This window comes from Cynocephalus volans, chromosome 8, assembly GCF_027409185.1.
Source record: "Cynocephalus volans isolate mCynVol1 chromosome 8, mCynVol1.pri, whole genome shotgun sequence".
Classification (NCBI taxonomy): Eukaryota; Metazoa; Chordata; class Mammalia; order Dermoptera; family Cynocephalidae; genus Cynocephalus; species Cynocephalus volans.
The window spans coordinates 139,536,327-139,553,748 of NC_084467.1; the positions used below are offsets into that span (position 1 = coordinate 139,536,327).

General features: G+C 47.7%; 1 protein-coding gene across 1 annotated transcript; it reads left to right on the forward strand.

Moving 5' to 3' along the window:
• Positions 1 to 11,376: 11,376 nt before the first annotated feature.
• On the forward strand, positions 11,377 to 14,778 carry LOC134383538 (liprin-alpha-1-like). Its single transcript, XM_063104695.1, has 2 exons — positions 11,377 to 12,309; positions 12,568 to 14,778. Exons 1-2 carry the CDS (start codon positions 11,377 to 11,379, stop codon positions 14,776 to 14,778), a joined length of 3,144 nt encoding a protein of 1,047 aa, XP_062960765.1.
• The last annotated feature ends 2,644 nt before the right edge of the window (positions 14,779 to 17,422 follow it).

Consider the following 17,422-nt stretch of genomic DNA (forward strand, 5'->3'; position numbering starts at 1 on the left):
GCGCTCGGAGCGCGGCTGATGCTCCTGCTGCGGGTTCGGATCCCATATAGGAGTGGCCGGTGCACTCACTGGCTGAGTGCCGGTCACGAAAAAGACAAAAAAAAAAAAAAAAAAAATTCTTAAGTAGTAGAAAATGCAGAAACAGATCCAGCCAATGCCTTTAGATGCAAACTGTAAAAAGATTAGATCATGCCTAATATTAGCAAAGTTTAATAAGAGATATAATAAAAAAAAAAATAAAAAAATAAAAAAAAAAAAGCAGGTTCTAGTTTTACTCTGCGTTTATTATTAAAAGCTGGGCGGATTCGAGCGCGAGGAAGGTTCAAGCGAGCCCCGAGCCCAAAGCCCTTAACCCTCCTTAAGTCAGTGCTGCCTGCAGCTTTCTTGAAAAGTAGGGGTTAAGTCCTCTTTGCCTTTAGCATTGGGTCCCGGTCTCCTATTCCTGGGAATTTAAACCCTATCCAATGCCCTGTTGTAGAAGTTTAACATCGAACCATATTTTTAGGGTGGACCTACCTTTGCGGATTAGAGGAAACATGAGTCGTTGAATGAGTGGTCAGAAAGGGAGGATAGAAACCAGCATAAGTGTGTGACCTGGAAGCCAAGGAAAGGCAGAGTAGGACATAGCATTTCTGGTTTTACTCTATGTAAAACAGGGAAACATTAGAGGCTCCTGTTATGTTTTCATAGGGTCACTCTGACTGACTGAGGTGTTGACAGTAGGTGGTAGGGGACAGGGACTGATTAGGAGCCTAGTGTATTAACCAGGGCAAGAAATGACTCTCAAAATTCAAAGTCCCAGATACATAGGGCAGAACTTCCACTTTCAGACAGGATAGACTAAAACTCTAGTGGCTGATCCTCCAGCGGAAAACAACTATAGAACTTGGACATGACACAAAAAGCGACTGCCTGAATATACTGGAATGCAACACAATCAGAAATTACAGAGGAAAAAGTGAACTTGATGGTAGAAATCATCCAAAGTGAACAGCAAAGAGAAAAATAATTTTAAAAAATGAGCAGAGCCTCAGAGACTTGCTATATGATTAAAAAAAAAATCCCACATACATGTAAATGGGCTAACAGGGAGAGAAAAGAAAAAGAATGGAGCAGGAAAAAATTTAGAGAAACAGTGGCCAAGATTTCTCCAAATTTGATGAAAGGTAGATATTTGCTGATACAAAATGATTAACTAACACCAACTAAAATAAATACAAAAATGTCCGCACTATAGTCAAACTTGAAAGTCAAAGATAAAGAGAAAAGTCTGAATGCATCAAAGGAAACACAATACATTACACTCAGAGAGAAGTGTAGTTATTCTTGAATATGATATACAGCCACATACAAAGATTCATAAATTGCCCTAGAATACATTTCATTTGAAAGAAGTCATTAACCTTTACTTCCCCAAAGCATCTGCTAAGCCCCAAAGAAGCAAACAGCACTGAAATCAGTAGGCTCACTGAAGCACTGAACACTGACACTAATTCAAGTAATTGGAAGTTAATAAATCTTTCTCTCTGACCCCTAGTGATACTAATCGGTTCACATCTGGTATTTATAGAAGCATTTTGTTGCTAATATGAGTAGAGGGGAAATTTTATAAATTGGTAAGAAGATCCAGTGGGATTAAATACCGTGTGAACAAGGCTCAAATATCTCCAGGCAAAGATTTTCAGTTTCTGCTTAAGATTTAAAAGGGGGGGGGGGCGGGGAGGGAAACCTAGAATGATGAAGAAAGAACTGTAAACTGAAAAAGCAACAGACAAATGCTATTCTTTGGCAAACAGATTGAGTACTGTTGCTCAGAGAAAGCATAATACATTTAAGCATGAATATTGAATGCTTCCGACTTTTAACATCCATGTCTATTTAAGCCAGTTGAAGAATGAAAATAAAACGTCTCTTGGATTCCACATTAAGCAATGAAAACTTTTAAATAGGACTTGGTGATTGGGAATGCCTAAGAATGAACACAGAAGGATTTGGGAACACTTAGACAAGTATAGAATCAAAATGGCTTTTTGGCAATCTAGAGAACAGGGTAGAGTTTCAGCTTCTGATGGACTGGAAGATTTCTCCTTTTGTCAGTGCTTCAGTAGTTCCCCTCTCACCGGTTCCCCAATTAGGCACAGAGCCAGGGGCAGCCCCAATGGGGAGAGCTGGGCTCCAACACAGCGTTTTCCACTCCAGCGCAAAGCCAGGCGTGCAGGCCCCGAAGGGAGCTGAGGCCCGCAGCTGGAGGTGTGCCCCTGGTATTCAGACATTCCCGGCAGACGAAGTCATCTGAGATACACAGGATCTGGCAGTCTGCTTGTAACGATGCAACTGTGATCATTCATATGACACAATAACAGTCAATAAGAACGTCAGCCTAACAATGAGTCAAACCACCTAATGACCCCTCAGCGTTTCCTAACTTAAAAGAACACCCAGAGAGAAACACAAAATTATAGACAGAAACCAATGACACTAATACACCATTTACTCCTTCACTGCTCATAATTATTCATTTTAAAATGATAAAACTCATTATTTATTGCAAAAAACGTAAATCTTACAAATGAACATAAACTAAAAAAGCAAAATATCTACTCCTCCTTCATTCTAATCCCATCCCGTGACCTTTTCTCAACAGATTGGAGTATGTTCTTCTAGACCTTTCTGTGTATGTGTGTACATATTAAAACACACCTACCATGTACATACGAGTCAGCATGGGTTTGTCACTGAACTGTGTGTTACAGACACCTCTCTGTGCACAAAACAGGGAAGGAGGCTTGCAGGAGGAAAACCTGACTTCTCACCCTAGCTGTGCCACCTGTGAACTGCGGGAACCGGGACAGGTCCGCTAACGCCACTGACCCCTATCTGGAGAAGAGATATAAAAACACCTGCCTTCATCCACCTGCTGATTAGCTGTGATTTCAAATGACACAAAGACAATAAGGACATTTTGAGGCACCTGGAGAGAGAGACAATTGTTAAGTCTGCAACTACCTGCCAAAAGTCACAAAAGGAAGAGACTGAAAGAGGTAAAATGGTTTGGTGAAAATCAATCAGCACTCATGGAAATCAACTCAAAGAATTTGCTACCTATCATAGGAAAAATGACATAGAAACAAAGTGTGCTGCAACGCATACGGCTGCAGTCCTGCTGGAAGATGATAATCGCAGTGAACAAATGCTGAGTGGATATCTATGGCACGCACGCACGCACATATGCACACATGTGGGCACACACATGCATACGCATGCACAGATCATGCACACATGTGGGCACATATGCACACACACCCTGAGGCATTCTTCCTGGGACAGATCAATGCAAAGACATCAAATTATACTATTAACTCCAAGAGGCTCTTCCAGTGTCCGGCCACAGGCCGGCCTTAGTGACTGGGGCCGAAGGGACGCGCTCTCGGGGCCATGCGCCGCCCATCCCCCGGCCCCACGAGCCAGGACCCAGCGTGGGTTCTAGAACCCCAGCTGGTGCAGGCTCCTTGGAAACAGTCGCCAGTGCCTCGTCAGTGCCGTGGTGGCCGCAGCTTCTGCAGCACCTGATTCGGGCACAGAGAGCGGGACGCGGCTGGGCCGAGGGTCAGCCTCACCGTGAGGGGCGCCGGGGGTCCGCCGTGCCCGGACTGCGGCCCGGACCCTCGGGAGCAGCCCCCTTGCCCTCGCCCCGTCTGTGTGTTGGCGACCCTTCATCACCTCTCATTGACTCACCTATCACTTTTCCTTCCCTCCTAGACATCCCCGGCTGTCCGGACCAGCTGGCTCTATTTCCATCGTGGAATTTGACTTTGGGCTGGAAACTGAGGTAAGTTAGGTTGACTGACCAACCATTGGAGAAACCTCTCCCAACCCTTCACGAGTCCCGTTCCTTTAGTGCTCACCAAATCCAGCCCAAGAATTCAGGGAGCCGTCAGTCCTTCCCAGGAGCTGACTGCACACATTCCTATAAGATGCCTGATGGGTTCTGTACGTGTCAGTGCTGCGGGCTCTGTGCTCCTTCTATGCTTTTCCTGAAAAGTGACTGGGTGGCGTGTGTATTTGACTTGCTCTGCCCCCACTGGGAAGTTGGAAAAATAGGTACCTGAAGCACACTTGTTCTCAACAACTAAAAAGTACAGCTTTGTTAACAAAATACTGCTGGGTTTGCTCTTTATGTGAGGGGCAGTCTGAAAGGACGAGTAGACACCAGTTGCCGATCCACTGGAGAGAGCCCATTTATGAGGCAGCACACACACATATATAGGGCTTTAAGGGGAAAGCTGATTGGCTTAAAATACAATCCCTACTTAGCATACTGCATGGGGTTTGGGGGGAGCTGATTGGTGTGTAATTCGCGCCGGCGGGAAGGAGAATACGGAAGACAAGGGCCACCAGCGCCATGATGGGGTGTGGCCGAGAAGGGCTTATGTGATGGGGTGTGATCCCTTGGGGCATTTGGGTCCCTACATTCCTCCCTTTTTCTTGTTTTAGGAAAGGGGACGTTGAAGTCATCGAACTACTTCCTGCTGAACTGGGGCGTTGTGGGGGGGCAAAGGGAGGAAGGTACATAAATACCGATTATGAAACCCCAAAGGAGGGTGGAGAAACAAGTCATTTCAAAAGGGGAAAAGTCCATAAACGTTCCTTGAAGCCACAAGTCGCACATGCACCGGTTCCATTGTTCGTAGTTGGAGACTGGAGGGAGCAGCCAGGCGTCGGTGGCGAGGGCGTGTAGGACGCGTTCCCTCTGGAAGGTGGGGTCTCTTCAGCATCGTCTGAGGCGCTCCCGAGATGAGGTGGGGGGTTCATCGGTACCTAGAAGCTGGTAGTTTCTAAGCAAAAGCTGGTTAAAGGCCTGATTAGAGATTTTTCCCACTTGGGCTTGAAGAAACCTAATGATACAGGGCAAGAAAAGGCAGGTTATGAGGATAATGATTAGAGGTCCCAAAATGGGCCAAATCCAAGTTAGGACAGGGCTTAAGATAAAGGAGGAAAAGGGGTTAGAACTGGATGTGGTTCGTAGGCTGGAAGCCGAGTTGGTGAGTCTGATGATGTTTGTTTCTACTAGACCGGATTCATTGATATAGTAACAGCATTCTTCCCCAAGGAAGATGCAAGTACCTCCTTTTTCTGCAGTGAGGAGGTCTAGTGCTCTGCGGTCTTGGAGGGTGACCTGAGCTAAAGAGGTGATCTGTCTCTGTAGAGAGGAAAGAGATTCGGCAGTGGAGGTCAGAGCCCCTTCAAGTTTAGCATTGATGTCTTCGACCGCCCATAAACTGTGTCCTAAGGCTCCTCCCGACAGGCCGGCTCCAACCGCTGATGTTGTTAAGGAAACACCGACCATGATTGGGGGAAAGGCGGCCCTTTTTTGTCTTGAGGGTGGGTGAAGAAGATGGAACAGTTCTGAATTGGAGTACAGAGTGAGTTGAGGGACGATGGTGACAAGAAGGCATGGGACAGTAAGATTAGGCAGGATGGAGGTAGAGAGGGTTCCATTGCACCAGAAGAAAGAGCATGGTGGGGCGACGGTGTGGGTATGAATGGTCGTTGTTAAGATCACAATAAGATGGGGGAGAAGTTAGGGAGGAAGAGCTTCCGATGAGACAGTGACGGGCTCCCAGAGAGGGACGCCCGGAAGGTTAAGGTGTTCTGGTGGTGGGGAGGAGGTAGCATTGAGAGGAAGGGATGCATTTAAGGGGACAGCCGGCAGGAGCGGTCGCATGAGAGAGGCGCAAAGAAAACAATTTTCAGGAGAGAGAGCCGGCGAGGTGTGGGTGAGAAAGATGAGTGTTTCAGAAATGATTCGTTGCCAGGTGGAAATGGATTACCTGGCAGGGCAAGTTTAGCAGCGGTCGGAGTGCAAAGGATGACAGAACGTGGGCCTTCCCACTTAGGGGTTAGGGGGGTTTTGGGTTCCGGGGAAGTGTAGAATACTAATTGGCCTGGGCTGAGTGAAAGGTTATTTGTGGAAAGTGATGGATCTGGAAGTAGCCAGTCCTGGTGCTTCCATAATTTGGTGCAAAGGTGGGAGAGCGAGGGTAAGGCCATGGCGGGTGGTATGGGTCCTTCAGTTGCTGTGATCCCCGGGGGGTAGGAGGGGCCTACCATACATGACTTCAAAAGGGGAAAGGTTGGAGGGCCTCTTTGGAAGAGCTCTGGCCTTGAGTAGAGCGAGAGGTAGAAGACGGACCCAATCAAGGTGTAATTCCAGAGATAATTTAGTTAGTATGTCTTTTAAGGTTCTATTGGTTCTTTCTACCTTTCCAGATGCCTGAGGTCGGTAAGGGCAATGTAGGTGCCAGGGTAGAGAGAGTGACTGGGAGAGTTTTTGTACTATCTGGGCGGTAAATTCAGGTCCATTGTCAGATTGAATGGAAGTGGGCATCCCAAATCGTGTGATGATTTGGGAAAGGAGAGTCTGGGCTACGGTGGAGGCCTTTTTATTGGATGTTGGGAATGCCTCTACCCATCCTGAAAAGGTATCAACAAACACCAAGAGGTATTTGAGGCGCCGGACGGAAGGCATGTGTGTAAAATTGACTTGCCAGTCGGCTGCGGGTGTGAGACCTCTGGCCTGGTGGGAGGGGTTTGGCCCAGGTTTGAGAGGGGTGTTAGGATTGGTACACTGGCAGATTGTGCATGAGGAGGAGATTTTTTGCAAGAGGACTTTGTCAGATGGGGTGATTGAGAAGAAGGATTGTAAAAACTGGGATAAACCTTGGGGGCTAGAGTGAAACAGGTCATGGAGCAAGCGAGAGAGGACTTATCATCATTAGGCGGTTGGGGCTGAGAGGGTGTCTGTGAACCCTGGGGGCCGTAAGGAAGAATGGGAAGTTGGTTTTGTGTCTGTGGGTGCCGTGCCGCAGTGCGTGCTGCGAAGTCAGCCTTACAATTCCCGCGAGTGATTGGGGAATCATCCCTCTGGTGGGATCTGCAATGAATGACTCCTAATTTACAAGGTAAGTGGGATGCCTTGATTAATGTGGAGATTAAAGCTGAGTTGGTGATTGTGTTACCCTTGGTGTTAAGCAGACCCCCTTCTTTCCATATGGCGGCATGAGAGAGAAGTATATGAAAGACATATTTGGAGTCCGTGTATAAGTTAAGAGTTTTTCCTTCAGCTAGAACACAGGCTCGCGTGGCAGTGATAAGTTCAGCCTGCTAGTTGGTAGTACCCCTGGGTAAAGGTTGGGCTTCTATAACCAAATCAAGGGAGACTATGGCATAACCTGCATAATGAGTGTTTCCTTCCTTGAATGAGGATCCATCTGTGAACCATGCGAGATCAGCGTGAGACAGGGGCCCCTCAGTGATGGAAGAACGGTAAGGTATGAAATTCTGACGGCTTTCTACACAGCTGTGCAAAGGCGTGTTGGGGGAATCTGGTATAGGCAGTAGAGTAGCCGGGTTTCGGGGTGGGCAGGTATTGATGGATAGGGCAGGATTTTCCAGAAACGAGGATAGGAGGGTTAGAATTCTGGAAGGTGGGAGGGAGTGGAGAGACTTATAGGTAAGGAGGTCTTTAAGGTGATGTGGTGAGAGAATGGTAAGAGGTGCCCCAAATGTTAATTTGTATGCCTCTTTATGCAGCAACTGCCCCGCTGCTAGGGCTCTCAGACAGGGTGCCCAGCCTTGTACAGTGGGGTCTAACTGTTTTGATAGGTATGCTACAGGGGCAAAGGAGGGGCCATAATTCTGTCCTAGGATGCCTAGAGCTTGTCCCACATTTTCATGAACATAGAGGAAAAAGGGTTTAGTTAGATCAGGGAGATGAAGTGCAGGGGCTGTGAGAAGGGCCTGTAGTGACGGGAGTGGGGGTCAGTCCATGTGAAGGCAAAAATGTCTTGAGTATCAGTTTCCAGGGGTATGGAAAAGAAGGTATCCTTTAAGTCCAGAACCGAGAAATGAGTACAGCGAGTATGGGAGTATTGAAAGGGGAGCGAGTGGGACAGAGATACCCCTTTTTTAACAGGTCCTGAATGATGGGGCTTAACCCGAAGAGGGCTGCTGTGGTTAATGGATACTGAGCCTGGCAAATATATTTGGAGGGGTCTTTTAGTTTTATGTGTACGGGGAAACACTGGGCCAGAGCGGGGTTCGCAGTGTCCCAAACTGTGGGGTTAACAGGGTGTGTCAGGATGGGTAAGGACTTTTTTGGAGGGGTGGAATTAGTAGGATCTTGGGCTTGAACTAGCATTAGGAGAAAGGAAACGGGGGAAGAGGAAGAGGACAGGGGCAAGGTAATGGAGACTTGAAGCCGTGATAGAATGTCCCGACCCAACAAGGGGTCGGGGCATTGTGGCATGACTAGGAAGGAATGGGAGAAAACGGATTGAGTGCCTTGAAGGCAGCAGGTTAAAATAGGGGTTTTGGGGGGAAAGATTTGTTTACCTCCTACCCTGACTATAGGAGAGCTGCTGGAGGTGGTGGGGCCTTTATATTCCCTTAAGACCGAAAAGCTGGCTCCAGTGTCCAGGAGGAAAGATATTGGGTGGCTGTCCACAACCATGGATACCCTGGGCTCTTGCTTTGTTATAGAGATGGTCAGGAAGGGCCAAAGGCTCCATCAGTCCTCCTCAGCGAGGCCCACCAAAGGTGGTGTCCACGGTTCGGGGGACTGTGGGGCAGTTGGTCCCTCACCCCTTCAGGAAAGGGGGCAATCAGATCCCCAATGTCCCTTCTTTTTGCATTTTGGACAAGGAGTTTTAGGTGGCCTGGGGGTGGGGCAAGCTTTGGCCCAATGCCCTTCCTTTCCACATTTAAAGCAGGCTCCAGGTGGAGGCTTAGAGGTGGAGGCTGTGGGAGGGCGCCCAGGGGGTTTGATAAGCCGGGCCAACATCTGGAAGTTGGCGTGGTCGGCCTTTTGTTTTCGACGTTCTGTTTCCTCCTCCCGATTATGAAAAACCTTGAAGGCCACTGACAGGATTTCGGTCTGAGGGGTTGCAGGACCCTGCTCTAATTTTTTAAGTTTAGTTTTAATGTCGGGGTAGGAGTGGGCCAGAAAATAGGTCATAAGGACATGCTGGCCGTCTTCTGAGTTGGGCTCTAAATTAGTGTATTGTTGAAAGGCCTGAGTTAATCTATTGAGGAACTCGGAGGGAGTTTCCTCCTATTTTTGGACAATTTCTTGAATTTTTTGGAAATTGACGCCCTTGTGAGCCGATTTTTTGAGGCCAGTTATTAAGCAAGAGGCAAAATGGTCTCGAGCCTGGATTCCCTGGGCTATGTTATAATCCCAATTAGGTTCCTGTTCTGGGACTGCTTGGGGGCCTGGTGGGTGATCCAGATTGGTACGATGGATGTCAGTGGCATGGGTTTGGGCTGTATCCCAGACCGTGCGGCGTTCCTCAGGGAGGAGGGTATTGGCTAGGAGCATGAAGATGTCATGATGTGTGAGGCTGTAGGCCTGCAGGATCCATTGGAATTCTTTAATGTAGGTGGTAGGGTCAGTAGAGAAAGAGCCTAGTCTTTTTTCTCATTCTGTAAGGTCAGCTAGGGAAAAGGGAACATGGACCCTAACTACTCCTTCAGCCCCAGCTACCTCACATAGTGGGGCGATTGTTAGAGGGGCGGGGGGAGGACCTCAGGAACGGGTGAAACGGGGGCTTAGTGGGTCAGGGGTAGGTGAGGGTAAAGACCGCGGAGTGGATGGCGCTGGAGGTGCAGAAGGTGACGTGGATAATGGTGGAGGAGGAGCGGACGCCGGAGGCACTGGGGGAGGAGGAGATCGGTAAGGTGGGGGTTCATCAGCAGGGTCAAAGGTGCAAGGATCGAGGGGTGACTGTGAAGAGTGTTTACAGGCTAAAAGGACTTGAGAGGGAGCACAGGAGGAGCAGAGGGCGGGGTTCTGAGCCAAGAGGCAAAAAGCCTTGATGTAGGGGATCTCCTTCCATTTTTTTAGGCGCTGGCAGTAGTTAAAGAGGTCTCGTAGAATGTTAGGATCTAGTGTGCCCTCAGGGGGCCATGTGTTTTGATTATCTAAAGGATAATAAGGCCAATCTTGTGTACAGAATTTGGTGAGGAGTTTGGGCTCAATATCCGGCCTGAGGGAAAGGTTCGTGAGGTTGTTCAGAAGGCACTGAAGTGGAGAGTCCCCTAGGGAGGAGGAGTAAGCGCCCATTCTGGTCTCTTAATGGGAATTTAGACAGAAATCGGACAGAGATTAGTGATAAGACAGATCCTTCGGCCGGTTCTGAAAGACGGGATCCTAGAGGGCATCCCCAGTAGGTCTCGTCAGTCCCGGCAGGTTCAGGTACGAACCAGGAGGAGAGAAGGGAGGTGTGGGTCATCACTCAGACCTCCACTTCTCTAGGGCAAAAGCCCGGTGCCTGAAGGAACCTAGTGCCAGGATTTTCTGGTCGGGTCCCGGACCTGGGAAGTCGAGAGAGACGGAAATCGGACAGAAATTAGAAGAGAGTGGTGGACAAGAGGGTGAAAGAGGGAAGGAGAGAACAGAATGGGGCTTTTAACCTCCAAAAATGAAAGTAAAAGTTTACCGGGGCTTTGGAACCTGTTATAGTGGTCGTGAAGACCGTGGTGGGGTGGGTATGGGTGTTAGGAGCTACCAGACGATCTAGACTCCTTGTGGTAGCCTGAAAGTGGCCGGTGCTCTTTAGAAAAGGGGGCTTACCTAATGATGAGCCGGTGGTGAGTGGAAGAAGGCAGCACCAAAAACAATGGACGAGGGTGGACCGTCAATGGTGAGCGGTGAAAGGGAGGCCAGTCCTGGCGGGATGGAGTGTTACAGCTCGAGGGAGCCCTGAGGGGCGACTCGGAAGGTGCTGTCACTGCGCTCTGAAAAGTGTTGCCGCTCGAGAGAAACTCCGTCCCGGGTTTCCGCACCAAATGAAAGGACGAGTCGACACCAGTTGACGATCCACTGGAGAGAGCCCGTTTATTAGGCAGCACACACACATATATAGGGCTTTAAGGGGAAAGCTGATTGGCTTAAAATACAATCCCTACTTAGCATACCGCATGGGGTTTGGGGGGAGCTGATTGGTGTGTAATTCGCGCCGGCGGGAAGGAGAATATGGAAGAGAAGGGCACCCAGCGCCATGATGGGGTGTGGCCGAGAAGGGCTTATGTGATGGGGTGTGATCCCTTGGGGCATTTGGGTCCCTACACAGTCCTCTGGTCTTGACCCCTTCACAGGGTTATTGTCCCTGTGAGTATCTTCATGGTGTGTGTTCCTGCACTTAATATTTGCCGGTGTATGCTTTCCCAACTTATTTGCATACAAAGTGTAACAGATCTGAGAATAAAGAGGCTGTGAACCTTTCATTTATTAGCTGCAGATACTTATCTAATTGCAGATTTACGGGAACCTGTATTCTGCTCTTAATGATTCTAGTCTGGGTCTTTCATTTGCAGATGATGCGTGAGGTGATGCCAACCATCAGTGAAGCCGAAGGCTCCCCAGGAGGAAGTGGGAGCCATGCGTCCGGCTCCCCTTCACAGGCAGACGCAGATTCACATATAGAACAGTTGATCGTCTCCATGCTAGAAGAAAGGGACCGACTTCTTGACACTCTTAGAGAGACTCAAGAAATGCTGGCATTAACCCAGGGGAAATTACACGATGTTGGTCTTGAAAGAGATTCCTTGCAGAGACAGCTCAAAACTGCACTATCACAGGAGTTTGCTGCACTTATGAAGGAACTGAATGTATGCAGGGAGGAGCTCCTTGAAAGGGAAGGAGAAATTGCTGAACTGAAAGCAGAAAGGAACAACACCAGGCTGCTTTTAGAACATCTGGAATGCCTTGTCTCTAGGCACGAGAGGTCTCTCAGGATGACCGTGGTGAAGAGACAGGCACAGTCCCCAGCACGTGTGTCCAGCGAAGTCGAAGTGCTCAAAGCACTGAAGTCATTGTTTGAGCACCACAAAACTCTGGATGAAAAGCTGAGAGAGAGATTACGAGTAGCACTTGAAAGGTGTGGTTTGTTAGAAGAAGAATTAGGTGCCACACATAAAGAGCTAAAGATTCTTAAAGAACAGAATAAGCAGAAAAAATCACTAACAGATGGAGCACTTGACATGAACCATGAACAAGAAAATACCCCGAGCATGAATGGAAAGAGATCTTCTGATGGTTCGTTAAGCCACGAGGAGGACCTTGCTAAAATAATAGAGCTCCAGGAAGTCATAGACAAGCAATTGAGGGAGCAGAGCCAAATGAAAGAGCAACTGGCCGCCCTCTCCAGTCACGTGGCAGAGCTGGAGGAAGATCTCTACACGGCCAGGGAAGACTTGATCAAATCTGAGGAGATGAATATGAAATTGCAAAGGGATATTCGTGAAGCCATGGCCCAAAACGAAGACATGGAAGAGAGAACCAGTCATGTGGCAGAGCTGGAGGAAGATCTCTACACGGCCAGGGAAGACTTGATCAAATCTGAGGAGATGAACACGAAATTGCAACGGGACATGCGTGAAGCCATGGCCCTAATGGAAGACATGGCAGAGAGAATCAGTCACCTGGCAGAGCTGGAGGAAGATCTCTACACGGCCAGGGAAGACTTGATCAAATCTGAGGAGATGAACACGAAATTGCAACGGGACATTCGAAAAGCCATGGTCCAAAAGGAAGACATGGAAGAGAGCATCACTACTCTTGAAAAATGCTACCTCGCTGCACAGCGTGAAGCCATGTCTGTGCATGACCTCAATGATAAACTTGAAAATGAAATTGCAAACAAAGATTCTATGCATCGCCAGACTGAGGATAAAAACCGCCAGTTACAGGAACGGCTGGAATTAATGGAGCAAAAGCTGCAGCAGACCATGAGGAAAGCCGAGACACTCCCAGAGGTGGAGGCGGAGCTGGCCCAGAGGGTGGCAGCGCTCTCGAAGGCTGAAGAGAGACAGGGCAACACTGAAGAAAGGTTAAGACAGATGGAGGCGCAGCTGGAGGAAAAGAACCAAGAACTGCAGCGGGCAAGGCAGAGAGAAAAAATGAATGAAGAGCATAATAAATGTTTATCAGACACTGTTGACAAGCTTCTTTCAGAATCTAATGAGAGGCTCCAGCTTCATCTGAAAGAGAGAATGGCTGCTCTAGAAGAAAAGAATTCTCTGTTAGGAGAAGTTGAAAATGCAAAAAAGCAATTGGAAGATACACAACATGATAAGGATCAGCTCGTCTTAATCATTGAAGCATTGAGGGCTGAACTAGACCAAATGAGACTAAGAGGTGCTTCACTTCATCATGGCCGACCCCACTTGGGCAGTGTCCCAGATTTCAGGTGCCTTGTGGCAGACAGTCACACAGATTCCTACAGCACCAGTGCAGTGTTGCAGCGCCCCCAGAAAGGCCGCCTAGCTGCTCTACGGGATGAGCCTTCCAAGGTACAAACTCTTAATGAAGAGGATTGGGAACGTGCCCAACAGGCTAGTGTCTTAGCAAATGCAGCACAAGCTTTTGAGAGCGATGTCGATGTGTCTGATGGTGAAGATGAGGACGCCATGGACGTGAGAAACTCGACAGGCTCCCAGGACTGTCCCGTGAGCAATCCCAGCAGTAGTAACAGCAGCCAGGACTCGCGCCACAAAGCCCCAAAGAAGAAGGGCATCAAGTCCTCTATCAGCCGCTTGTTTGTCAAGAAAGAAAAAGGCCGACCTGGACAAGCTGGCAAAGAATCATTAGGACACCCTGGTATTTCAGAGACAGATAATGCATCTCAAGATGCCTTGTCACTGAGCAAATTGGGAGGACAGGCTGAAAAAAGTCGTAAACTTCCAAAAAAGCATGAATTGCTCGATGAAGCCCGAAGACAAGGTTTGCCTTTTGCCCAGTGGGATGGGCAGACCATAGTTGTGTGGTTGGAGCTCTGGGTGGGGATGCCCGCCTGGTATGTGGCTGCCTGCCGAGCCAACGTGAAGAGCGGGGCCATCATGTCAACCCTGTCGGACACCGAGATGAAGCGTGAGATCGGCATCAGCAACCCCCTGCATAGGCTGAAGCTGAGGCTGGCCATCCAAGAGATCATGTCTCTTACCAGCCCGTCCGCCCCTCCCACGTCGCGAACGACACTCACATATGGGGACATGAACCACGAGTGGATTGGGAACGAGTGGCTGCCCAGCCTGGGCCTCCCTCAGTACTGCAGCTACTTCATGCAGTGCCTGGTGGACGCCAGGATGCTGGACCACCTGACCAAGAAGGACCTCCGCGGGCAGCTGAAAGTGGTCGACGGTTTCCACAGAAACAGTTTCCAGTGTGGAATGATGTGCCTGAGAAGATTAAACTATGACCGAAAAGAACTGGAAAGAAAAAGAGAAGAAAGTCAGAATGAAGTAAAAGATGTGCTTGTTTGGAGCAATGATCGAGTGATTCGCTGGATCCTGTCAATTGGCCTTAAAGAATATGCAAACAATCTTTTAGGGAGTGGCGTTCACGGTGCCCTTCTGGCCTTAGATGAAACCTTTGACTTCAACGCACTGGCGCTATTGTTACGGATCCCAACGCGGAATACACAGGCTCGTGCTGTCTTGCAAAGAGAATTTAACAACCTTTTGGTCATGGGGACTGACAGAAGTTTTGATGAAGACGATGATAAAAGCTTTAGGAGAGGACCTTCATGGAGAAAAAAATTTAGACCAAAGGACATTCGTGGCTTAGCTGCTGCATCAGCAGGGACTCTCTCTGCAAACTTGCAAGTTACTTCTTCTATGTCTTCACCCTCCACGCAGCCAAAGAAGATGCAGATGGACGGCAGTGTGTCAGGAACACAGAGGTTGGATTCTCCCACAGTCAGGATTTACTCCTGCTAAAGCCTCCTGCTGTTTACCCACACTACTTCTACAGATGATTACGCAGCATTTTGAATCCAACAAAGACTACATTTTAGAATGCAATGGAATCTTTAATCTCTTAATACTTATAATATGGACCATAAGATATTTTATTACAGAGTTTTTAACTAGTGAAAAATTCATGAATACCATAGAGAAAATATTTTAGAATTTAATGTTTCTTATATTTATGTAAACTTATGACTCTTCATTTATATAGTTACTTACTTTTCCGTGTATATCCAGGCTATAAATATCCTTTCAAATCAATTCATGTTCTTATACCTAATTTTAGTTTTTCAAATGAATGTACTGTAATGCTTATATGTATAAATCCTATGGACAAATATAGGGCTTTTGTAAATTATACATTTGTTGTAATTATTATTTTTTAATTTTTTAATGATAAACCATTACAGAGAAGATAAATAATAAAAAAAATAAAAATAATTTTTAAAAAAGTATTAACTCCAAGAGGTGATTCTTGAATGTGAAGACTAAAAAAGTAATTTCAGAAACCAAATGGAAAGATTAAGATTGTGACATAATCTAAACTCAGGAAGGAGAAAAGCCAGGACAGGACCTCCTCTTACAGTCAACTTTGTTGGGTTACAGAGCAAAACTTCTGTCTCAAGGGGAGGTGTAAATCTTGTAAGCACAGGGAGTAGGTGGCCAGGGGCAGGAGCCCAAACCAGACAGCCGAGGGGACAACTAGAACTGTGTTGTCCACCTCAGGCACCATTGGCAATATGCAGAACCACAGTGCATGAGCCTTTTCCAACCCACTGCAGTGGCCCATAGAGGAAGGAAGACATGCTCAGATGGCAACGTGTGCAACCTACTAACGCAGCTTCTAAGGTTTTTCCTTCTAAGAAAACAGACTCCTGGGCAGAATTAATTCACTAATTAAACTGATATTTATTGAGTACCCTTTATTTATATTTACAAAAAACTAATTATTTATGTGATGACTGTCATAATGGGGAAGTTGAGCCCCACGGAAGCATTTAACTTCAGAGGGAGCTAACCTGGCCAAGGCTTCAGGGAGAACTTCCCAGAGGAAATAAAGCTAAAGCTGGGATCATAAGGGTTAGGAGGAGTCAGCAGGGGGAAGACTCAGGGGCAACAGCGGAGGCAAAGTTCATGAGGTGGCAGAGGGCCAAGCACGAATTTTTAAGAGACTTGAAGAACTGTGTAACTGAAGAATAGAAAGAGAGGGTAGGAACGGAGCACAATGGGATCTGCTGTACTTGTTGATTTCCCAGCCAATGAGAATCACACTTAATGACACTGGTAGAAGATTTTGTGGGATTTTAGTAATGGAAAAATATAGCTCTAACTGGCACAATTTGCTAGTATAGCTTTAACCTGCGCAATTCGCTTCTGCAAATGCTTTAACCTGTGCAATTCGCTTCTGCAAATGCTTTAACCTGTGCAATTCGCTTCTGCAAATGCTTGCTAATATGGGGAAACATATCTAAAGGCATTTTATGTATAACAGCTTCTAAGGGGCTGTTGAAATGTAAAGCAGCTTCTAAGGAGCTATTAAACAGCAGGGGGCCCAAGTACACTAAACATTCCAAGAGGGGCATACCCCCCCACGGTCCCCCGGACAGTCTGGTTCCTTATCTAAAAGTCTCCTTGCCAGGTGCCAAGGAAGATATACGATTTAAAGAAGCGCTCTTATCAGGCTTACCAGCCTATTAAAGGCCACCTGTAAATCTAAAGGCACCACAGATCTACCGGGTTACCAGCCTGCTAGAGTCTGCCCATAAATACAAGGGTGCCACTCATAACCGACAACTCATCCTGTCATAAAGATCTCTTCAAGAAAAACTGTATAAAAAGTGCTTGCGTTGTAAACTGGGCGGGCTTTTCCGAAAGGCAAAGCATCCCAGCATGATGGAAAAATAAAATCCCTCTTGCTGATTGCAGCGGTCCTGTTCTTGTGGTCTTTGTGAGGCGAGCCACTCCGGCATGTAGGATTTGTGCTTGGTGCATGGGTCTTACATTTTTGGGGGCTCGTCTGGGATCAGCTCGCTCTCCCTGGGACCAAAGACTAGAGAACGGAGGATCGCTCGAGCTGGTACCACGGTTGTCTGTCTGACTGTGTCTGTTTCTTTTGTTGTTGGCTGTAAGCTGTCTATTATAATCTGGTTTCGGTGGCTCCAGGACGGAATCACCTGCCTGATTTTAGATTTTCTGAGGCTCCAAAGCGGAGCCATCTGTAGTGGTCAAGCGGTGGGGCAGACGTGCCGGCACGCCACAGCCACAGGAGTCCTGGAGGACGCTCCAGATTCCTCTGCAGGAGACGAACACGTTCGGCTCCAAGGGAGATCTCTAGGAAAGAGACCCCTCCCGAGTTCTCTGATAATCTGGTTGTGGCGCTCATTGCAGGGGCTCATCGGTGTTTTGTTTTTTGTCTGTCTGGTTGTGTGTGTGTGGGGACTGACGATTTTCTGGGGCGACATGGGGCAGACTGTCTCAACCCCTTTGGGCCTGACTCTGAAATACTGGAATGACGTGAAGGACAGAGCTAATGATTTGTCTGTGCCGGTTAGAAAGAATGAATGGGTAACACTTTGTTCTCTGGAGTGGCCAGCTTTCCAGCTCGGATGGCCTG